Raw genomic sequence first — 23,659 nt, 5'->3', positions numbered from 1 at the left:
ATATATATATATATATATATATATATATATAGTCATAATATTCTATTATTTATGTATATCTATATATATAAACCAAGGTTCTAAAAGACGCTAGGTGCTAGTCGGGCGGCAGGGTGGGGCCTAGTGCCTAGGCGGCTAGGCGGATTTAAATAAATCTATTGTATTTTGTGTAAATAAGTGTCTGTTTATACTTAAAATATATATAATTTCATCATAAACTAGAAATTAGAATGACATATATATTATTAAGTATTGGAATATAATGAAAATATGGGGAGCAAACATATAATATGTGTTTATTTAAGTGTTCAATAAGTCTCTTACAATTTATTGGAAACAATAAAATGCAAAAGGAAACTTATATATTTTCTATTTAAGTGAGTCGCAACCTTGGCAGGTGTTTGGGCAGGCTAGGTGGGTGCCTAGACGGTTTAGGCGGGCGCCTCAGCAGGTCTAGGTGCCCTTTCTTAATTTTCAAACGCCTAGGCATTAATCAGGGCGGTGGCCAGCTACCTAGCGCCTAGGCGGGGATTTTTAGAACAGCGATATAAACTAAATAACTAGAGGTTCTGTATGGAAACATGGAGAAGAAAAAAAAGGAAACTGTGTCCTGCATCAACTTTCTCTTGCATGAGATAGTAGTTCTGTTTCCCTGGTTGGATTTTTATTGATTTTGTTTAATTAATTGTGTCTGAAGGCAGAGTTCATGGAACACAATGAGAAGCCTCTTCCTATAGACATTCGCCTGCTTGGTGCTCTTGCAGAAAAGGTATAGTTAATTTTTTTTTACATTTTTTGGGAAGGCTAGTTTTGTTTTGTTTTTTTGTTTTTTTGTTTTTTTTTTGGGGGGGGTGGGGAGGGTGGTCCCAGTTTTTGTTATCTCTTACATGTTTCACGTATGTTTACTTATCTATTTTACATTTCATACATTTCAGTGTTGTGCATTTGCAAAGGCCTTGCATTACAAAGAAATGGAATTTGAAGGAGCGCGCTCCAAGAAAATGGACCCTGTTGCTGTAGTTGAAGATCTTATACATATAAACAACCAGTTACACCAGCATGAGGTTCGATGGAAAAGAAAATCATTATGCCACTTCCTTACTATATTTTGAGGTTTGATATTTCGATGAACATTGGCTGCCATTTATTGATAAATTTGTGTTTTCTCAGGCTGCAGTTGGAATATTGACCTTTGCCCAACAAGATTTGGATGTTCAACTCAAAGAGTCATGGTAACTTTTAATAGTATACATTCCAAGAATTTTCTTCCCCTTGTAACAAACCCTTTTTTCCCTGCCTTTCTTTGACAATAGGATTTTCAGGAGCCTTTTCTCTTGAAAATTCCATGCCCTTTACTCAATTGTCATTTATTTTAAAGAAAGCAACTTAGTTTCTACTAACTTTGCAAAAGAATACGACTCTTATAATACCTTGTCCACTGCATCTCTCTACTTGTTTAGGTATGAGAAGTTGCAGCGATGGGACGATGCTCTCAAGGCCTACACCGAAAAAGCCTCTCAAGCATCGAGTCCACATCTTGTTTTGGATGCCGCTTTAGGTCTGTGTTACTTATTTTATTGTTGTTTTGGACGCCGCTTTATATTTAATGTGCTATTAAATATCTTTAAATTTACTGTTATTATCTTGTGATCATTTTTCTTTATGTACGGTATCATTTTTTCTTGCATTTGGAATATGGTTTGTATTGGTGGCTTCTTTAGGTCGGATGCGATGTCTTGCTGCTTTGGCACAATGGGAGGAGCTTAACAACCTGTTCAAGGAATATTGGACCCCAGCTGAACCAGCTGCCCGGTTGGAAATGGCACCAATGGTTGGTTTGTGATTAAACAGGGCTTGTTTATGTCCTTAGTTCCCTAATTTAACAAATTTGGTTGTGCTAGGCTGCTAATGCTGCTTGGAACATGGGGGAGTGGGATCAAATGGCAGAATACGTGTCGCGGTTAGATGATGGTGATGAAACCAAACTTAGGGGCTTGGGGAACACTGCTGCTAGTGGGGATGGAAGCAGTAATGGAACATTCTTTAGAGCTGTTCTGTTAGTTCGAAGAGGAAAGGTACACTTTACTTTTTCCATAATCTACATTTAGATAATGTAAAATATAATTATACTGATAGATTCTACTTTATGGCATTTCAAAAAGTTATATATCACCATTTTCAGCAAGGATCAGCTTGACAGGACTTTAAAATATTAAAACCATTCATAGCATTTATGTTTTTCATTAACAAATAGTCAAAATAGCTTAATATATGCGAAAAAGTCTACTTTAGTTAAACTTTTTATTTACAGATTAGTCATTATAATACACTGTATCTGCGTTAAAAAGACCACTTATTTGAATGAGACAGAATGCCTCTTTGTTCATTGTGGACAGTGATCATTGAGAATTTCAAAGTTCACATTTTGTTATACAGTCAAGCCAGCTTCTTAGTTTTTATATTATGTGTACATAATACATACATACATACATATATATATATATATAATATTAATTATAGAAGAGAAAGTTTTGAAGTTCTCATTGTACCTAAAGGATATACTAAGTGGCAACCAGTAAGGGTGCCTGAACACTTTGGGAACCTTCTTTGTTTTTTAATGTATTTGACCTATTCTATTTTGTTTTCTGTTGTTTCCGGGCACAGTATGATGAAGCACGTCAGTATGTTGAGAGAGCTAGGAAATGCTTGGCAACAGAGCTTGCTGCTTTGGTGAGTCTTCTATATTTTTTTCATTATACTATGAGTCCATGTGATTGAGTTTCACATGATGGGGTTGAAGCATTCAGTTGGGATTTAGAAATAATGATCATATTGATTTCAATGCTAATATATTGTGTATGTCTGAATGGTTCTGTATAAGTGTATGGAACTAAATTTAATCCAAAGTAAAGGTTTGTGGGGTTCTGAGCTTTACGGAAAAGGGGGTTAATCTACCAGTTTGGGACCTTTGTGCTTAACTACGAATGACCTATATACCGCAGAAGAGGAAATAATGGCATCTGTTGTTATAGGTGTGTCTGCGTCCAAGTGTTCAGTATGTTGGATTTACTAGTCTTAGGTGCAAAGACAGGGAGGACAAAGTTGTTACCTCTTTCCATATGCCTGTTTTCAATGGATTGATTTTGTCTTTCCTTTCTGTTTTCCACTTGATTGGCTGTTTCTTCCTTACAAGATGCTTTCTTGATTATATAATAATATGGGTCTGTTATGTTTATAAGTTAGGTTTGTATACTGAGGTTATGCTTATCTGAAAGGCTGAAAAAAAATTACGCGCAATTTTATGGTTTGAAACACTTGGTCAGAGCAAGCCATACATTCCATTTTCAGCAGAACTTTCTGAGTTACTTTCAGTATCATCAACTAGGGAATGTAATATACCAGCTACTACAGTAGCCCCCCCGCATGTAATAGTTTTTCCTTTTGGATATTTTGATTATTGACATCTTCACTTTGTAGGTTTTGGAGAGCTATGAACGTGCATATGGCAATATGGTCCGTGTTCAGCAGCTGTCAGAACTTGAGGAGGTTTGCTCTTTGTTTTTTTCTTTTTGGAGACGGGTTGAGAAGTGAGGTTGTTCCCTCTATATTTGTTGCATGAATCGTAATGTGAAAATCTATAATCAGGTCATTGATTATTGCACACTTCCTCTGGGAAACCCTGTTGCTGAAGGACGACGAGCACTTATTCGCAATATGTGGAATGAGCGGATACAAGGAGCAAAACGTAATGTTGAGGTGAACATGCTTTATTTATAATTAGTTTATGCATAGCTAAAAAATGAACGGATAAATTAAAGGCTCCAAGGGAAATATGGTAACATTTGGATTCATAAACTTTCTTCTATAACTTTTTCTATTGGATTAAGATCATTACTTCATAGTCAAAGTAATCAAGTTTACTTCTCTGGATATATACATTTTGACCTTTAATGTCAACCTTCTGCAGCCCTTGCTCTTGGTTTTTTTATGTGGTTTGACCTGGCCATATTTTCTTGGTCACAGCTGGGACAAAAACTAAAACTCAGTATTTATGTATTTTATTGATTTGACATTATTTCTGCATTTGTGTGATTATATAGTCTAGTATATACAATCTTGATGTCCACAGATACTGGAAAATAATTGTGCGATTGCTGCTAGGCCAGAAAAACCTAAGAGAGCTAGACTGTTCCATCTAGTTATGTTTCATGCCCCCACAACATTGGGCTGGGGTTATCCGTAATTAACCTCAGTTCAAGAACATATGCATGCCAATCCACATCTCATGGTTGGTTTACTGAAACTTTTTCTGGCTGCATCAGCTAATTCTAAATGTGACCATACTTGATATGCAGGTATGGCAGGCGCTTTTAGCAGTTAGAGCACTTGTTCTACCTCCAACAGAAGATATTGACACTTGGCTTAAGTATGCTTACCTTTGTCGGAAAAGTGGGCGAATTAGTCAGGCTAGATCTACTTTAGTCGAACTCTTACAGGTTGGTGGTACATAATTATCAAAGGATGCTAGCATTGCATTTATTCACATCTTGTTTGTTTGTTTGAACATGGTTTAATTGTGTTCAGTATGATCCTGAAACATCTCCTGAAAGCGTGCGGTATGATGGGCCCCCACAAGTGATGCTTGCATATTTGGAATACCAATGGTCACTTGGAGAGGACATTAAGCGCAAGGAAGCATTTGCTAGGCTACAGGTAGAAAATTTTACCTTTTTGTGTAAGCACCAATGAGCAAGTACTTCTGCTTTAACTACCTATGCACTACCTACTTCTGAAATTTCTTATTGTGTATATTGTTTGGCTGGGGCAATATGGTTCAGAATTTGGCAATAGAGCTTTCAAGTCGACCTAGTATTCAACCGGTTACACCGTCTGTCTTGGTGAGCTCTAGTAGTCTGAGTGTTCCACTTATCGCCCGTGTGCATCTCATACTAGGAGACTGGAATTGGGCTCTTTCTCCTGGATTGGATGATGATTCTATACAAGGTGTTATTTGCTTATTTAAGTTCCAGATAACACCGCAGAAATTATCAATCTTCTTTTGTTGATTAATTATAATTTTGTGTAGAAATTCTCAATGCCTTCCGGACTGCAACTCAATGTGCCAATAAATGGGCAAAGGCATGGCACAAGTGGGCACTGTTTAATACAGCAGTGATGTCACTTTATACTGTAAGAGGTTATGCAAGTGTCGCGTCACAATTTGTTGTTGCAGCGGTCAATGGATATTTTCATTCGATAGCATGTTCAGCGAATACTAAAGGTGTTGATGATAGTTTACAGGTAAATATTATTCCTTGACCGAGTGTTATTTGCAACATGAATGCCATTCTGGACTTGCCTGTTCACCCTGAGCCAGATTTGGGTATTTTGTATAGTGTTCAATTTGTCTCTGTACTGCCTTTGAAGAGCTGGGCTTTTCACTTGATTTCTGTACTTAAAGTTTCTCTTTAATATCGATCACCTGCTTTATTTGAACATTTTGGTTTCTATGTTTTGTTCACATGCAAATCCTATCGTTCATTACTGAGCAACAATGGGATTGTGCACTATTATCCACCCTACTCTCAGATTTGGAAATCAAAAGCTCCTCCGAAGGTTAAAATACTTGTATGGCTTGTGGCCACTGGGAGTCTCAACACTTGCGACAAAATTCAAAGGAGAAACCCTCTGATGTGTTTATCCCCACATTGGTGTAGTTTATGTAAAGCTAAGGAGGAGAGTGTAAATCACATCTTTCTTCATTGCTCCTACTCGATCCAACTATGGTGGAAACTGTTTCAGGAGGTTAAAGTAAGTTGGGTCATTCCTAAAGGGTGTTTTGAGCTACTAAGCACCAATTTTAAGGCACTTGGAAAAGGGAAAAAATCCAAAGCTTTGTGGGGTTGCCTGGTATCGGCAATTTTTTGGAATATATGGCTGGAACGCAACAGAAGGATTTTTGAAGACTATACTGGAGTGGGGGCAGATGTACTTTGGGGGAGAGTAAAATATTGGGCATCTTTTTGGGCTTCGGTTACTAAAGAGTTTAATAATTGCTCTCTATCTCAAATACTGTGGGATTTGTTAGCAGCAGTTAAGTGAGCTAAGTCTAGAATTGGCTACTGTAGCCAAATCCTATTGGGATTTTCCTTTCTAATTTGTTGGTGGACTTCTTATCCACTTCTATGTTTTTCACTATTCTTTAATAAAATTGTTTCTTCTCAAAAAAAAAAATGTTTTGCACTGGCTCTACAACTTCAGGTTCTTGCATGCAAATTGCACTTTCTATAATCTGAGAGGTACCCATGCTGCGTAAATTGGGTTATGTGGTGGGAATCTAAGTAACTTACGCTAGTTTTGATTTGTGAGGATTATAATAGATATCTGACTATGCAATTTTATATCCTGATTCCTAATAGAAGCATAAAAGGAAAGATATTATTCTCATTAATAGTACCTCTATTTCATAAATATCATTTATCATGCAGTTTCATTTGTTATGTGCAGGATATTCTTCGTCTTCTTACATTGTGGTTCAACCATGGAGCTACTGCAGAAGTGCAAATGGCACTACAGAAAGGGTTTGCACATGTTAATATTAATACATGGCTGGTGGTTTTGCCTCAAATAATCGCCAGGATACATTCTAATAACAATGCTGTGAGGGAACTGATACATTCGCTTTTGGTTCGGATTGGACAAAGTCATCCACAGGTATGCTTTTGATGAACTAAAGCATTCTTCAGACTGCCTAGTTCCTTATTTTAGTTAGTCCTTTTCACTTTATAATTTTGGATTTCATTTGACATAAGACATGTAGCCTCAAGGTATGTTATGCCTTTGCAATGCCTCATATAGTTATTCAGTCTTCTGTTGTCGAATTTCATGTTTTATGCAATTGTGATGACTGCTCCTTAATTAACTTGTAGGTTAAATCTCATTTTGTGCTCAAGTTCCTGTAGCATGTCTCGCAGCAACTCAAATGGCAATAATTCATATAATGAGATTTGCGAAGTACTAAACTCACTCAATTCCTTTTGCAGGCTCTTATGTACCCTCTCCTTGTAGCATGTAAATCAATAAGTAATTTACGTAAAGCTGCAGCTCAAGAAGTGGTTGACAAAGTTCGGCAGCATAGTGGTGTGCTTGTGGATCAGGTGAATAGTTCAATTTAATTTCCACCAACTTTTCCAGTTCCTTCTCCCTGTTTGGCAATAGAAAACCCTTACAGAAAGTTGATTTTGGCTACAGGCACAGCTTGTGTCAAAGGAACTAATCCGGGTCGCAATACTTTGGCATGAAAAGTGGCATGAGGCTCTGGAAGAAGCTAGTCGCCTGTATTTTGGTGAGCATAACATTGAGGGAATGCTAAAAGAATTGGAGCCACTCCATGAAATGCTTGAGGAAGGAGCTAAAGAGAACAATACAACCATAAAAGAGAGAGCATTCATTGAGGTTGGTTTCATGGCTTGTGTTGCACTTGGTTTTAAAATCATTTCTGCATCTTGTGCCAGTCAACATTTTTCCAACCTCTTGAATAGCTAACTGTGGAATTAAACGCCAAATCAGAGTATTATATCCTTCCTGAGCAAACTGCTGTCTCACTTTCTCACTCGTCAAAACCTTCACCGGAACTCTGCTTAAGTTTGCTTCTGAGTAAATCACCATGGTGTGAATTTCAGGCATATCGTCATGAATTACTGGAGGCCTATGAGTGTTGCATGAAATTTAAGAGAACAGGGAAAGATGCTGAGCTTACTCAGGTATGAAGATTTTCTAGAGCAAAATGTCGGTTGTTTTACTTTTTGAGTTCGTTAATCCTTGTCCTTCTTCAAGAATGACTTGAATCCATTAGTATCTTCGAACTGTTAGGTAATAAATGGTCAATCTGTTATCTTGTGTGTGTGAGTTGGATCCTTGTTCTAGATACAGTGGAACATACTTGCCAATTCGTGGTTTTCCTTTACTTATTTGTTTCTCCATTATTGAAGTCAGTTAGATGTATTGTGCATGAGCCTTCTCTTTCTAACAGCTTACCCGTTACACTTTCCAACTAATCTCACTTACATTCATGGCTAACTTGCCTCATCTTCTGCCTTTAGATTTAAAGTTTGTTTATTTGTGAATAGTATGAATTGTGTTAAACTTTCTTCATCAATTGTGTTTATTTGTGAATACAGTTCTTGGATTTTATATGCATGTTAACTGCTTCTCTACAGCATAGGTATTGTGGCATCAAAATTTTATTTGAGTTTTGTCATATTTACTAAATATTTAAACCATGCCTTGATCAGGCTTGGGATCTTTACTATCATGTATTTAGACGAATAGATAAGCAGCTGCAGAGTCTTACTACTCTGGACTTAGAGGTAAGGACATCTCCTTTCATGTTTGACTTCTGTCATTAAATATTCACTTACATTTTCTCTACATATGGTTACTAGTCCGTCTCACCAGAGTTGTTGGAATGTCGTAATTTGGAGCTCGCTGTTCCTGGGAGATATCGTGCTGGTAAGCACACAATTTCACAATAATCGACATGTATTGGTATTCAACCTGAGTTAATAAATTGATAATTTTCATATTGCAGAATCTCCTGTTGTAACAATTGCATCGTTTGCACGCCAACTTGTTGTCATAACATCCAAACAAAGACCAAGGAAATTGACGATTCGTGGGAGTGATGGTAAGGATTATGCCTTCTTGCTGAAGGGACATGAAGATTTACGCCAAGATGAACGCGTCATGCAGGTAATCCCTTTCTCTTTACCTAAACAATTGTTAAATATTTGGATACTGGGTTCCTAAATTTGTATTTCGTCTTTCTGTATAGACCTAAATACTTCTCCTCGCTATGTTAGTTACACATAAAACCTGACCTGGCACTTTTTCAGCTTTTTGGTTTGGTGAATACACTACTGGAGAATTCAACAAAAACTGAGGAGAAGGATCTCTCCATTGAACGATATGATGTCATTCCATTGTCTTCAAACAGTGGACTAATTGGTTGGGTTCCAAATTGTGACACCCTTAACCAGCTCATCAGAGAGTACAGAGATGCCAGAAAGGTGAGTTCCCCCTTTGATTGCTTCATTTTTTTTATGACAGCCCTAAATGTTAACGGAGTGTCTCCAGCCTTACATTGAGAGGGAATGTTAGCATAGTCTTGCATTGCCTGAGTACCTATGGGCTCTGCAGGCAGAAACACATAGGCAGCCTTCCTTGTAAGACAGTTTGCAAAGATAAGTTGTAGTGTTGTACCCATGGGTATAAAACAATCGTTTGTGCGTCTATGTAAAGGGGCATGTTCCTAAACTTTTGTATAGCTGTATTAATGTGTTATAAATGCTTTCTTGGTTTCAGATCACTCTAAATCAAGAGCACAAGTATATGCTAAGTTTTGCTCCGGATTATGATCGTTTGCCACTCATAACTAAAGTGGAAGTCTTTGAGTATGCCCTGCACAATACAGAGGGAAACGACCTTGCAAGGGTATGATTCTAACCAAATGCATATTCTTCATGTATTCATTGGTTGCTTTGAGTACCTTTTCTCAAGGTGTATAGAGCTGCTTTTCATAGGTCCTTTGGCTGAAAAGTCGCACTTCTGAGGTATGGCTGGAGAGGAGGACAAACTATACGAGAAGTTTAGCAGTCATGAGCATGGTAAGTGTTTTATTTGCATCACACAGTGCACACATGAGCATGTATGTGTTTTTCTTTGTGGCGTACACACATATGTATGTAAATGAAAATGAGAATCAGAATGCCCTAATTTTAAGAAAAGTTTAAGACTCCATTGCCGAATGAGAATGCCCTCATTTTAAGAAAATTTAGGACCACATTGTGGTACCAAGTGATCTGATGATTCCAACCATATCTCTAGGTTTATTTCAAAGATCATCCCTGTCAAAAGGTCAACACAATCTAAATCTAGTTGTTTCCGAATAATACATAAAACCTATGTTTTCAATAAACATGAAAGTGAAAAAGAAGATAATCTAATGATTAAGCTATTCCAACAACAACAATAGAGCGTTTTCCCACTAAGTGGGGTCGGCTGATTAAGCTATTCCAATTTGGAAAAAAATTCTGTGGATGATCCTTTAATGGGTACCTATGAAAATGAACAGATTTGACCATGAGATTTTTGGGGTTGGTCATAACAATGTGGTCCGTAGTTTTCTTACAATGGTGGCAAAGTACTCAATTCTGCTTGTAAAATTATAGACTAACTGTTTTTATATCAGGTTGGGTACCTTCTTGGCTTAGGTGATCGGCACCCAAGCAATCTTATGCTGAACCGCTACAGGTATGTAATTGTTATGCATGAAATTTGGACCAACAAACGGTGGATTGGTAATTTGGATCTCATATTCTGTTGCTTACAGTGGGAAGATCTTGCACATTGATTTTGGGGACTGCTTTGAGGCCTCTATGAACCGGGAAAAGTTCCCTGAGAAGGTATAACACTACAATGCAATGTGCTTTTAGTTGATGCTTAATTTACAGTTCCAGATAATCACTATAAATACTTGTGTATTTTCAGGTCCCTTTTCGGTTGACTAGAATGCTTGTGAAAGCAATGGAGGTTAGTGGTATAGAGGGCAACTTCCGTTCAACATGTCAAAATGTGATGGAAGTCCTACGAATACATAAAGATAGCGTTATGGCTATGATGGAGGTATGCGACCAGATTGTTTTGTTTTGATCAGTAAGCCTTTATATATTATTTTAGGATAAAAGACTGTTTACTATCCTCATGTTTTGTGGTTTTCAACATTTAGTACATCAAGTTTTTTTCGTCTCAGATTCATACCTAAAGTGTAAATTTTGGGACAGTCTCATACATTTGTTAGTCAAACTGTTAAATCTACTGTTAATTGTGACGCGGTGCCTATGTGGACAATGACTGGGCACCACGTGTCATCTACGTTTTTTTTTTTTTTCTTCTTCCTTCTTCCTCCGACTGCAACTTTTTTTCTTTTTTTATCTTCCTCCTTCCTTCCCCTTCTTCTCCTATTGACGCAGCACGAAGCAATGAAAGGGTTAGCAGCGTAAACCCTTGTAGAACAAAGTTACTGGAGTCCACCAGTTGATAGAAATCCCAATGGATAATTTGATTAATTGATTGAAAGATGTCTAAATGATTACAAAGCCATGGCTTAAATAAGCCTTTTACAACCTTTTGGGAAACTCAAGACTTAGGGAATTAAAATGAAAATAACTGACATATAATAAAAACCCTTGAAACCCCAAAAGACTCAATTTATTAGTAGGCTGCTGTTTTGATGACTTTCTGCAAAAGATGGCTCGAGCCACTTTTGTGGTAAAATTATTTTAACACGTTTCTGCGAAAAGTGGCTCAAGCCACTTTTATGGGAAATTAACACCCCTTTTATGATTGCGCACTTTTGTCTTCTGACGTTCCATCTCCTCCTCTATCCATTCTGCCATTTGTTCTACATCAGTCCCCTCCACTAAGAACTCGACCCCGAGTTATGATCAGGATAAAGAACTTCATCATCATTGAAGGTATACAAATCAGCAACGTTGAAAGTATTGGAAATTCCCATAGACTCCGGCAAATCAATAACATAGGCATTGTCATTAATTCGCTTGATAACTTTGAATGGACCATACTTTCGTGGCTTTAACTTGCTGTAAGTTCCAACAGGGAATCGTTCTCTTCTCAAGAACACCATGACAGAATCTCCTTCCTTAAACACTTTAAGCCGCCGATGTTTGTCCACTGCTTCCTTATACTTAACATTGGTTTGTTCAAGCCGTTGCTTGACCTCATCACGAATTGCCACCACATCTTCAGCCATATTTTTTGCAGCAATGCTAAGTCCATGTCCCCTAGGTAGCTTCACCAAATCCACCACGTGATGAGGAGTGGCAGTGTAAACAATGGAAAATGGTGACTTACTAGTAGCATGATGCACATCACTATTATAAGCAAACTCCATCAGAGGTAGGGCATAGTCCCATTGTTTTGTTTTTTCTCCGCAAATGCTTCGAACCATGTTACCAAGAGTCCTATTTGTGACCTCTGTTTGTCCATCAGTTTGGGGATGTGCAGTAGTACTTCGATTTAAAGTAGTCCCAAACATTCTTCATAATGTAATCTAGAAATGACTCAAGAACTTGGTGTCTCGATCAGAAGTGATGGACTTGGGTACCCCATGCAATCGAACAACCTCCCTAAAAAACAGTTTGGCCATGTTTGATGCATCAGCGGTCTTTCTGCAAGCAATGAAATGAGCCATCTTGAAGAACCTGTCAACCACCACAAAAACTGAATCCACTCCTCTTTGCGTTTGGGGTAGTCCGAGCACAAAATCCATAGCAATGTCCTCCCAAATATCGTTAGGAATGGGTAAAGGTATGTAAAGGCCCGTATTTTGGACTTGCCCCTTTGAAACCTGACAAGTGTAACACTTCCTCACAATGGCTCCAACATCTCGTTTCAATTGTGGCCAAAAGTACCTTTCTTCCAAACTTGCTATCGTCTTGTCACGACCAAGATGACCACTTAATCCTCCTCCATGCAAATCTCGAATAAGCTTTTCCCGCAAGGAAGAGACAGGAACACATAATTGGTTACCTTTGAACAGAAAACCTTCGTTGATAGAGTAATCTGCCATAGGTTCATGATTAATGCATTTCCTCCATATTTCCTGAAAATCATCATCGGTTGCATACAACTTCTTGGGAAAGAGTGATTAGCAATGATGCTCGTCTACTCAAGGCATCGGCAACACGGTTTTGAGCTCCAGATTTGTGCCTAATAACAAATGGAAATTTTTGCAAGAACGTTACCCATCTGATATGCATTTTATTAACATGCTTCTAATTGTTTTAAAGTCGAATCACCGCATAAAACTCCTAATCATAAGTGCTCCATTTTTTACGGGCTTCACTTAGCTTTTCAGAGAAAAAAGCTATAGGTCTCTTCTCTTGGGAAAGGACAGCACCCACTCCCACTCCACTTGCATCACATTCGACTTCAAATACTTTCTCAAAATTTGGAAGAGCTAACACCGGAGCAGTACAAAGCTTCTCTTTGATCAAAACAAAGCTTTGTTCTTGTTCATCTCCCCAACGGAACTTGCCTTTCTTCAAACATTCTGTAATGGGTGCGGTGATGGTGCTGAAATGCTGCACAAATCTCCGATAAAAAGTAGCCAAGCCATGGAAACTCCTCACGTCGGAGACAGACTTCGAAGTTGGCCAATCTCGGATGGCCTTGGTCTTCTCATCATCCACCTAAATACCATTTTCACCAACCACAAATCCTAGAAATAGCAATTTACTTGTACAAAATATGCATTTCTTGAGATTCATATACAATTTATTTTCTTTCAAAACACCCAAAACGTGTCTCAAATGCATCATGTGTTCTTCTCTGGTCTTGCTATAGATTAAGATGTCATCAAAGTAAACCACAACAAAGAGACCAATAAAGGGACGAAGAACCTGATTCATAAGCCTCATGAAGGTACTCATTAGACAATCCAAATGGCATCACTAGGCACTCGAACAATCCATCCTTGCTCTTGAACGCCGTTTTCCACTCATCTCCAGGCCTGATTCGAATTTGATGGTAGCCACTGCGAAGGTCAATTTTTGAAAATAATTTCGAACCTTCAAGCACATCTAGCATGTCATCTAACCGAGGTATTGGAAATCTGTATTTGATGGTGATTCGGTTAATAGCTCGGCTGTCTACACACATACGCCATGCCTTTTTCTTTTCCTTGTCTTTCTTTGGAACCAATAGGGCAGGTACTGCACAAGGGCTCATACTTTCTCGGATAAACCCCTTTCGCAGCAAGTCTTCAGTTTGTTCCCTCAAAATCTCATATTTTGTAGGGCTCATTCGATAATGGGGAAGATTTGGTAGGCTAGCTCCAGTTACCAAATCAATTTGATGTTGGATGTTCCTTATGGGAGGAAGCTCGTTAGGCAACTCGTCAGAAATGAGCTCATGAAATTCCTCCAATAATTGCTGCGCTTCTGAAGAGATTTGTTCCTCTTCTTTGTTTTCTGTCAATAGTCCCTTCATCACGATTGGAAAGAAAGAATCTGCTTCTTTTATGGCCACTTCAATCTCTTGCTTATCACTAATTAGAGTGAGGAAACTAGTATTCTTTGCTTTTGGTACTTCAGAGGGCGAAACAGGAGTCATCGCTATCTTCCGATTATTCCAAGTAAATAACACCACATTATCTCGACCCTTCAATGTCGAATCCACATCAAACTGCCACGGTCTCCCTAATAGTATATGACAAGCATCCATATCAATAACATCGCAAAGTACTTCATCACGGTAATGCTTACCAATGGAAAGTGGGACACGGCAAGTTTCTGTGACATAGACGGAAGGTCCTTTCTTCACCCATCCAAGTGAGTATGGGGTGACATGAGGCTCCGTTGGTAGCTGTAAACGCTCCACCACTTTCTTGGCCACAAAATTTTCACAACTTCCATTGTCTACAATCACTTCGCAAACTTTGTTGTTGATGGAGCAAAGAGAACGAAAAATGCAGTGTCGTTGCCCATCCTCTTTTGGTGTTTAAAGAACTCGTTGCAACACCATAGCGAGGCGATCCATTCCTTCTTCTGTTGCGAATTCAACGCCTTCATAGTCATCATCACCAACTTCTTGGTCCCCTTCAGCCTCCAACAAGTTGGCTTGTCTCCGTTCTGGACAAACGTTAGATCGATGCCCAATTTTGTTGCAACAATAACAAATGTCTCCCATAGGCTTGGCGTATGGATTCTCCCTTGGAGGTTGGTTTCTATTCTGCCCCTTGTTAAAAGTTCTGCTACTCCCTTCATTTGATGCTCGAGAAGGAAAACTTAAAGGTTTCAATTCTCCCGAACTTTGTGGTACAGATTTCCCTTTGTCGGTGGACGAGACAACAGGGTTTCAAAATGCTCCGTCACATTCCTCCCGAAAGAGGTTTGTCGCCTTTCTTTCTCTATTATCTCCGCCTTCAAGGCCATGTTAATGGTCTCTTGCAAACTCCACAGATTTTGCAGCCCAATCTTTTCTTGAATGGAGGGTTTCAATCCATTCACGAACCTCGCAACCCTTTGATTTTCTGTCTCCATCAGATTGTTTCGCTCCGCAAGTCTCATGAAATCATCCGTATAATCAGTCACGTTTCTGTTGCCTTGGACGCAGTTGATGTACATACGATACAAAAGCTGTTCATAATCCGCAGGTAAGAAACGATCCATCAAGAGTTGCTTCATTTTTCTCGAAGTGCGGATTCAATTCTTTCCTTGCCTCTGCCGGGTATTTTGTAATTGATCCCACCAAACAGCGGCAGTTGCTTTGAGACGGAAGGCCACCATCTTCACCATCTTTGTCTCGGGAACCTCCATGACATCAAAGAATCTTTCTACTTCAACTAGCCAATCCAGGAAATCTTCGATTTTAAGGTTTCCCGCAAAAGTTGGAATGTTGGCCTTAATCCGAAAGTCATCAAAGTTGTTGCGGTTTTGATGATTTGGATTGTTAGCTGGGTGTGGTTCCGCATCTTCTTCTTCGGACTCCGATTCGCTGTCTTGAACACAGAGCCTAGGAACTCGCAGATTATTGACTCTAGCAGCTCTATGATTATTTGGATCGATGGCTTGGACCAACATCTCACGAAGTTCTCCAATTTGAGTAGTCAAGTTTGTAATCTGTTCAGCTTGAGCATCCAAGTCTGCTCAAGTGATAGGGGCAGGTTCACGATCACGATCACCCATGGATATATAGGATAATCAACAATGCCAAGACAGGAGAAACCCGCTCTGATACCAATTGACGCAGCATGAAGCAATGAAAGGGTTAGCAGCGTAAACCCTTGTAGAACAAAGTTACTGGAGTCCACCAGTTGATAGAAATCCCAAAGGATAATTTGATTAATTGATTGAAAGATGTCTAAATGATTACAAAGCCATGGCTTAAATAAGCCTTTTACAACCTTTTGGGAAACTTAAAAGACTTAGGGAATTAAAATGAAAATAACTGACATATAATAAAAACCCTTGAAACCCCAAAAGACTCAATTTATTAGTAGGCTGCTGTTTTGATGACTTTCTGCAAAAGATGGCTCGAGCCACTTTTGTGGGAAAATTATTTTAACATGTTTCTGCGAAAAGTGGCTCAAGCCACTTTTATGGGAAATTAACACCCTTTTTATGATTGCGCACTTTTGTCTTCCGACGTTCCATCTCCTGCTCAATCCATTCCGCCATTTGTTCTACATCACCTTCTTCCTTCTTCTTCCTTCTCCTTCTCCTTCTTCCTCCTTCGTCCTTCTCCTTCCTCCTTCTTCTTCTTCTTCTTCTTCTTCCTCCGAATCTGGGTTGCAGATTCGTTTTTTTTTTTTTTTTTTTCTTCTTTCTTATTCTTCTTCCCTCCGACTGCAACATTTTTTTTTTCCTTCCTCCTTCCCTCTGACTGCAACTTTTTTTTTTTCCTTCCTTCTTCTCCTTCTTCCTTCCTTCTTCCTCCTTCTGCTTCCTTCTTCCTCCGATTACATTTTTTTTTTCTTCTTTCTTCTTCTTCCTTCCTTCTTCCTCCTCCTTCTCCTTCTTCCTTCTTCCTTCTTCCTTCTTCTTCATCTTCCTCAAAAAAAAAAAAAAAAAAAGAAAAACCTTCATCTTCCCCAGATTCGTCGGAAGAAGAAGAAGAAGGAAGAAGGAGAAGAAGGGGAAGGAAGAAGGAGGAAGGAAGAAGGAGAAGGAGGAAGGAAAAAAAAAGAAAAAAAGTTGCAATTGGAGGAAGAAGAAGAAGGAAGAAGAAGAAGAAGAAGAAGGAGAAGGAGAAGAAGGAGGAAGAAAAAAAAAAGAAAAAAAGTTGCAGTCGGAGGAAGAAGAAGAAGAAGAAGAAGGAAGAAGGAAGAAGAAAGAAGAAGAAAAAAAAAATTCCCTAGATTCGGAGGAAGAAGAAGAAGAAGGAGAAGGTGAAGGAAGAAGAAGGAAGAAGGAGAAGGGGAAGGAAGAAGGAGGAAGGAGGAGGAAGAAAAAAAAAAAAGTTGCATTCAGAGCAAGAAGAAGAAGGAAGAAGAAAGAAGAAAAGAAAAAAAAAATGTGGATGACACGTGGTGCCTAGTCATTGTCCACATGGGCGCCACGTCACAATTAATGGTAGATTTAACAGTTTGACTAACGGATATATGAGATTGTTCCAAAATTTACACTTTAGGTATGAATCTGAGACGAAAAAAACTTAATGTACTAAATGTTGAAAACCACGAAACATGAGGGTAGTAAACAGTCTTTTACCCATTATTTTATTAGGATTTAGGATACATTCATTCTGAAGTATTTCACTCAGCACCAAGCCGACTATGATAACAATGGGGCATTTTCTGAATAAACCTGCAAGGAGAATTGATCAAAGAGTTGTATGAACTATTATTTACAGCAACATAGGTGATAACATCCTGGTCAAGATATCAGTACATAGCTAGGCCTTTGTATTATGCCATTGAAAAGCATCTATTCGCAGCAAGCAATAGTCATCTAAAATTTCAAAGTAATGGGGTGGACTTGTGGGTGGGTGTGGTTTTGTTGATACTGTTGATGGTGCCCTATTGAACGAACAACACTAAATTCATTCTCCTTTAAATCCTTGAGTAAGGAAGCTAATTCTTAAGTTTACCTGTGTTCAGGCCTTTGTCCATGATCCTCTCATTAATTGGCGTCTCTTCAACTTTAATGAAGTTCCCCAAATGTCAATGCTTGGAAATAGTAATGTTACTCCTGTTGCGGGTGCTGAAGAACCTGCTCAAAATAGAGAGCTTCGCCAACCTCAACGAGGTGCTCGTGAAAGGGAACTTCTTGAGGTATTCCAGAAATTCATCCTAAGATGCTTCAAAATGATGTTCTTGGTTATGCTCATTTATTTGGTTTTCCATGTAGGCTGTCAATCAATTGGGTGATGCTAATGAGGTCTTGAATGAGCTTGCTGTGGTTGTCATGGCTCGGATGAAGAGTAAACTTACTGGACGTGATTTTTCTGCCAGTTCCTCTGTATCTTCCAGCTCTATTCAACATGCAATTGACCACAGCACGCTGATTTCTGGAGACAGTAGAGAAGTTGACCATGGTTTATCTGTTAAGCAGCAAGTTCAAAAGTTGATTATCCAAGCATCATCTAGTGAAAATTTATGCCAAAATTATGTCGGGTAAGATGTTTGAAAATTTTCCTCTTCTATCTCCAGTTTCTTTAAACCTAGTTTAGAATAATTAAACTCGTGTGCATGTGTACTCATTCGGTCCTTGCCCGACATGAGTGGAGGTTTGACATATGAAGTCTATTGATTCGTGACAACCTATGATTGGTTTTGTTCGGGATCTCGGTGCCCAAATTCTCATCCGACACACACCAGTTTGGTGGGATCAGAGCCACTTAATACCGACATTCTTATATTGTTCACCTCGCCAAGTAATTGTCGGGTGAATGGCTATATTATTATGGAGCGGGAACAAGTCATGCTGAGTTTTTTTATCTGTTCTGTATACCGAGTTAGAATGTGCGTTTGTCTAACAACGGCTGTTGTGCTTATTGTGCTTCTTTCAGGTGGTGTCCGTTTTGGTAAGCAGCGGCGGACTGTACATAATGTGTATATGTATATATTGTTTGTACGTATTTGTGGGCCACAGCGTGACCTTGTAAGGAGTATGCTTTGTATTCTTGTAGAATATGTGCCATGCCAACCAATGGTATTGTATAAAGTAGGTGGAAGCTATACGCGAAATAAATCTCTTCCTATGTAGTTTGTGTACGTAATACTTTCGCCTCCACTGTTGGTTAAAATAAAACGGTGGGTGACCATGATTTTCTTAGACTCTAGAGTCCAGGATAATGGCACTCTCTCAGGTGGTGTCCGGTTTGAAAAACTTTTAGATGATCTGAGATATTCCGACTAACATACAAAAAAAGTACAAGCAAAATATACTCGGGAGCAGTTTCTATCAAAATTCATGTAAAGATTGAGCCAAAAACTTAACCTAGAGACAGAGAAGTGGGAGTGGGAAAGAGATGACGACGTAGCTTCTCTTAGTCGTCTGTTATAGAATTTGCTTTATAACACAGTTCCGTCAGAGGCGGCGGTGTCACCACTCAACAGGTCGGACCCTTTACGAGAAATGGCCGACTCCGAGGAGGCCTGCCTGCAAGAAACATCATACACAGTGGGTACTTGCAGTGGTTACGTAGCGGGTATTCTCTTACGCTTGCTTTGCACAAGGCCTAGTAGGAAATCTGTAAATATGTGCTCGTAGTTTGGCATTTTGCCGTAACCTGTAATTCGTTCAAAACATTTCAATACACACCACGGAAACTTTGCAGTTGTCAACATACAGATACAGTAGATTAAGCGAACAAACTGTACTTACCTGGAAAGTAGTTGATGTCAATGACATAAAAAACATCCTTTGTCCCATGCTCTCGGATCATATCGACATTGAATAGCCTAAGGCCCTAGAGCAATAGCATAGTATTAGCCAAACTTGAGAGAGACAGAGAGAGAGAGAGAGAGAGAGAGAGAGAGATACCAGTCGTTGGCGGAGCTCCCCCGCAAGGTTCTCTAACAAAGGTCGTTGAGGAAGTTCTGCAGCAATAATGCCATTTTAAATAAGGGGTCCAAGGAACAATAAGGTAGTTTTAGTAAGCTGTCATTGAAACAGCATTTACAAACAGCACGAAAAGCCATAAGTTCGAAGAAAGTAGGGACAAAGCTTCATTCATAACAACCAGTATATTAAACATTGTTAACGGATGTTACCAGCAACACCAGGGTCCAGGTCTGCATCATCTGCTGAAGCTGCAGCACATGAAACCCTTGGGAAACGGAACACACCAGCAAGCTTTTCTAGTTCACGTTTAGTGATATTGGGAAGAGAGAAACGCCTTACCACCTTTATGGCTTCCCCGACGATATAAACTTTAAAGAGAACACCACCTACAATGCGGCAAACAGGAGGCAGAAAAAGTATAATTAGAACCACAACGTGGTTGAACAAAGAAATAGTATCAAGTACCAGTTACCACATTATACCATGATTTACAAACTCCTGCAAGACTAAGGGAGGTTCGAGTTCTGAGAGGGAGCATTGGTCGTAAGCAAGAAATAGTTCATGTGACTTCGCACTACCATCCACAAGCAGCGGTTTGACAACTAAATACAAAATAAACAGAGGTCAATAGTTGAAGTATAGAAGTCACGATTCATCAGTCTACAATAGCTGACAACAAAGCTCCCCTACCAAATTGTTCAAAGAAGCCTGCTTCCGGCCAATCAGTATGGCTATACATAACATTCTACCAAGATAACCTTAGCCATGGAAATCCAGAGGATCTCCAGGCCATATCAAGAATCCTTGTGCCACCAATCACGTGGGTATGTAGATGTCATAATCCGTTTCATTCAGAGGAGGAAACAGTGTCCTAACACTAAAAGAAAAACCAGTGCTCCTGAAAACACACACAAAAAGAAAGATAAAGTAACTGTACCCAGCGGCAATTTTAGCCCAGCTTTATCAACTTCATTCGGAATAGATGATGGATCTTTAGTGACAATCAACTGCTTTGGAACACCAACCTTGCCTATAGAAACCAAAACGAAAACTGGTTAGAAACTCTAACCACAACTTTTCCTGTATACTATCCACAGTTTTCATAAAGAGTAAAGGAGGAAAAAATACCATGGCAGTCAGACAAGTTCAGATCAGCCACTTCCTGAAGCATGGACTGGCGGTTGTATAGATTTTTTACTGAATTTGGGGGATCAAGAACTGTTACTTCTGGATGTTTTTGTCTGTAATCCTACAGAAGGACAGATGGGGAAAGTAAGGACACAACAATACTCAATAAATAAACTGCACTTCAGTTACCAAACCATGAAACCATGTTGAGTAAACATCAGTGACAGACGATTAAATTCCCAGGACTTTGCCCAGGGGGTTTAATCAATGGGGAAGATGAGATTGACTTTTCATAAATCAAGGATAGACCAAAAGAAAACTAAGGTATTGGTATGTTGTACTTGGTCCCGAGGATCTACAAATTCTATTCAAAACCTGCATTTTAATTGACAATGGAGCTTCTAGTCTCCAACTCACTGGATTCATAACATCTTTTTAAACCATCTCACAGACTTAATACTCCAGCATAACACAAAGCAACCCTTTATATCATGCATAAGTACTTACAGCAAAAAATGCAGCACCACAAATTCATTTCCAATACAAGAAAAGGGGAAGAAAGTCAAGAAAGCATCTTGAAGTTTGTATGGACAAACCTCAATAACCTCGGACCACTCTTTTCCCGACAACTGGAAGGAACAAAGTTTTGTCAGATATATATATATATATATATATATATATATATATATATATATGTATTTAATATGGTATATGCGATATACTTGTCAATCTACAATGAACAAACTAATTAGTAAAACAAAAGGGGAGGGGATATTGAATGGCATGATCAGTGATTCAAATCATACAACCCGAGGCAGCCTTTAATTAGAAACAAAAGCTTTTAAAATAGGAAAAACTGTCACAAGTGAGAACAAAAGGGTCTAAAAGAACATATGAGCACTTACCTTATGCAAAACAACATCAAAGGGTCCTTGATCTGAAAGTGGCTTGTTTACATCAATTGCAATGAAGAAAATCCCCTTATTCCTGCACCCCAGAAACGTTTTACTAAATCGAGTGTCCAAACAGTTGCTCCAGTTTTAAAGCTTGGGTTTAGCGGTGTAAACATTATAATAATGACAAAATAACTAAACCCAACAAACGGAAGAGCCATTTAAAAGATGTGAAAGGGCAGGAGGCATCAAGAAAATTCATTCAACTATGATGCCACAATTATGAGTAAAAACTCAAACTCTTCAAAATAATTTAATACGTACCCGAAGAATGTAGGTAATACTTTTTTTTTTGCAATCCTATACTTTATACAAGGTTTGAAAAAATACAATTATGGCTGCCGACTCGTCAAGAGTCTGGCTTTCGAGCACAATTAACAATCTGCAATGACAAACCTGTTTAATGTCCATCTCATCTGACACACAAACAGGTAAGTAGTAAATAAAAATAAAAAAACCCTACTTTTATTGATAGTAATTACAGTATTTTCCAAATATATATTGTACCCCTGTAACTGTTTTATTTTTTATTTACATCGATCATATTCGAAAGAAATAACCTCATGTCATCTTAACCTAATGCCATCAATCATACAAATTGCAGGTTTAGCTAAAGCTTCATTCAAATCATTCAACCACTAATGTAAAGGCACCTAAAAGAAGGGGTAAATAGTCCACCCCACTTAGTCCAAATTCATCTATGCAATTACATAGAGGATGAAGGACAAGATTGTAAATAAGTACTCAAAGTAGGACAGAAGTGGGAAAATCGTTGCTGTTTTTATGAATTTTGGAAAACAGAAGCAAGCACCAAGAATTGACTTCGGGTTCCTCTCAACCCCAAAAGGGTATATGTGATGGAATATTCCCCTATTTAAAATTTGTCTCAGTGAAAGACACCAAACAGCAAGATTCCAGATACCCACTACAGAAGAAGATTGGATGGAAAAGCCAAGCAAAACACACTTTGCCCTTGATCAATATTGCCAAAGCTTAAAACAATATAGACAAAAACATCCATATCCCCCTGCAACAACAAAAAAATGGCACTTTCTTTTTCCTTTGTTTCTTCTTTTATGCTCATAAAGTCAAGATATACAAACTGAAACTAGAAAACAAGAGATACCCATATAAGGAAACTACAAAATAAAAACTCACAAAGCTTCAAAATTTCAAAATTTCACATACATACAAATATATACATGCATATTATATATATATATATGTGTGTGTGTGTGTGTGTGTGTGTGTGTGTACATAATAAGAATGTGTGTGTGTGTGTGTGTGTACATAATAAGAATGTGTGTGTGTGTGTGTGCAAATGGTGAAAAGATTTGTGGGTATTATACAACATACCGAGCCAACCCAACGAATTTGGGCTGCAAGAAGCTCTTCTTCTTTTTGGAGGTCAAGGCGTACCCGACGACGAGCTTCGGCGGCTGAGAAATCCCAACGCTGACGATCGAATGCAATTCTCTCTCGTTTTCTCCACTCTCCTCCTCTGCTGCTCTCCCGCCGTTGCACGAAAGAACCTCGCCGTTCAGCCTCATTTCCGCACCAAATCAAAATCCGAAAGAACCCCAATTCAGGAATCAATTCCCGCGCTTCAAATTCTCAACCTTCGTCCAGAAACGAAAATCCAAATCCGTATCCGGAAGAGGGATGGATAGATATAGATAGATTGGAGTGAGGAACAATTGGTTCGCTTGTCCCTGTCTTACACCAAGCTGTTTCTCTTTGTACAAATAGAATGAGCGTCTGTATGCGACTATATATAGATACGCGAATGGCGCGTCGTGTGAGGTGGATCCTACTGCAGAGATTAATTTACGAACGGATCAGATACTCCACGCGGCGCGTGCGAAAGTGGGGTTGTTGGGATGATGTTCGTGTTACAGTGAGAGTAAAATGAGGGAGGAAAGGGCGGAGGAAGGGTGGATATTGCGAGGGAATATTCAATTTGTAGGCGACACACGAGAGAGAGATACG

At 38.9% G+C, this 23,659-nt stretch overlaps 2 protein-coding genes across 6 annotated transcripts in view; one reads left to right on the top strand and one right to left on the bottom strand.

Annotated features, from left to right (window-relative positions):
• The window catches only part of LOC103420071 (serine/threonine-protein kinase TOR), a 37,970-nt gene extending 19,113 nt beyond the window's left edge, over positions 1-18,857 (top strand). For both annotated transcript variants that reach the window (XM_070822384.1, XM_029102171.2), the window contains exons 28-56: positions 698-769; positions 936-1,064; positions 1,171-1,232; positions 1,461-1,558; positions 1,722-1,831; positions 1,902-2,075; positions 2,665-2,730; positions 3,478-3,546; positions 3,646-3,756; positions 4,356-4,496; positions 4,585-4,713; positions 4,839-5,004; positions 5,087-5,301; positions 6,508-6,714; positions 7,044-7,157; positions 7,252-7,455; positions 7,683-7,763; positions 8,295-8,369; positions 8,445-8,511; positions 8,591-8,751; positions 8,895-9,068; positions 9,364-9,492; positions 9,582-9,665; positions 10,250-10,311; positions 10,391-10,463; positions 10,549-10,683; positions 17,681-17,854; positions 17,931-18,196; positions 18,592-18,857. In XM_070822384.1, coding sequence (XP_070678485.1) covers positions 698-769; positions 936-1,064; positions 1,171-1,232; positions 1,461-1,558; positions 1,722-1,831; positions 1,902-2,075; positions 2,665-2,730; positions 3,478-3,546; positions 3,646-3,756; positions 4,356-4,496; positions 4,585-4,713; positions 4,839-5,004; positions 5,087-5,301; positions 6,508-6,714; positions 7,044-7,157; positions 7,252-7,455; positions 7,683-7,763; positions 8,295-8,369; positions 8,445-8,511; positions 8,591-8,751; positions 8,895-9,068; positions 9,364-9,492; positions 9,582-9,665; positions 10,250-10,311; positions 10,391-10,463; positions 10,549-10,683; positions 17,681-17,854; positions 17,931-18,196; positions 18,592-18,610 — 3,567 coding nt within the window. In that variant the 3' untranslated portion in view covers positions 18,611-18,857. The remainder of the gene's footprint in view (positions 1-697; positions 770-935; positions 1,065-1,170; positions 1,233-1,460; positions 1,559-1,721; positions 1,832-1,901; positions 2,076-2,664; positions 2,731-3,477; positions 3,547-3,645; positions 3,757-4,355; positions 4,497-4,584; positions 4,714-4,838; positions 5,005-5,086; positions 5,302-6,507; positions 6,715-7,043; positions 7,158-7,251; positions 7,456-7,682; positions 7,764-8,294; positions 8,370-8,444; positions 8,512-8,590; positions 8,752-8,894; positions 9,069-9,363; positions 9,493-9,581; positions 9,666-10,249; positions 10,312-10,390; positions 10,464-10,548; positions 10,684-17,680; positions 17,855-17,930; positions 18,197-18,591) is intronic.
• A 55-nt stretch (positions 18,858-18,912) lies between these two features.
• On the bottom strand, positions 18,913-23,417 carry LOC103436308 (inositol-tetrakisphosphate 1-kinase 4-like). Of its 4 annotated transcripts, none has more exons than XM_008374732.4 (10): positions 23,027-23,417; positions 21,623-21,704; positions 21,314-21,346; positions 20,718-20,838; positions 20,527-20,619; positions 20,072-20,191; positions 19,799-19,975; positions 19,569-19,624; positions 19,410-19,494; positions 18,913-19,314 (listed from the first exon to the last, which is right to left on the bottom strand). In XM_008374732.4, the coding sequence occupies exons 1-10, from the start codon at positions 23,218-23,220 to the stop codon at positions 19,223-19,225; spliced, it is 1,053 nt and encodes a 350-aa protein (XP_008372954.3). In that variant the 5' UTR covers positions 23,221-23,417; the 3' UTR covers positions 18,913-19,222. The 4 variants fall into 4 exon arrangements, with proteins under 4 accessions (XP_008372954.3, XP_070678487.1, XP_070678486.1 ...); XM_070822386.1 differs by having other exon boundaries at positions 19,410-19,486; XM_070822385.1 differs by lacking the exon at positions 21,314-21,346.
• Positions 23,418-23,659: the final 242 nt, after the last annotated feature.

The sequence above is a fragment of the Malus domestica genome, chromosome 05 (assembly GCF_042453785.1).
Source record: "Malus domestica chromosome 05, GDT2T_hap1".
Classification (NCBI taxonomy): Eukaryota; Viridiplantae; Streptophyta; class Magnoliopsida; order Rosales; family Rosaceae; genus Malus; species Malus domestica.
This window is presented reverse-complemented; position numbering and strand designations above follow the sequence as displayed.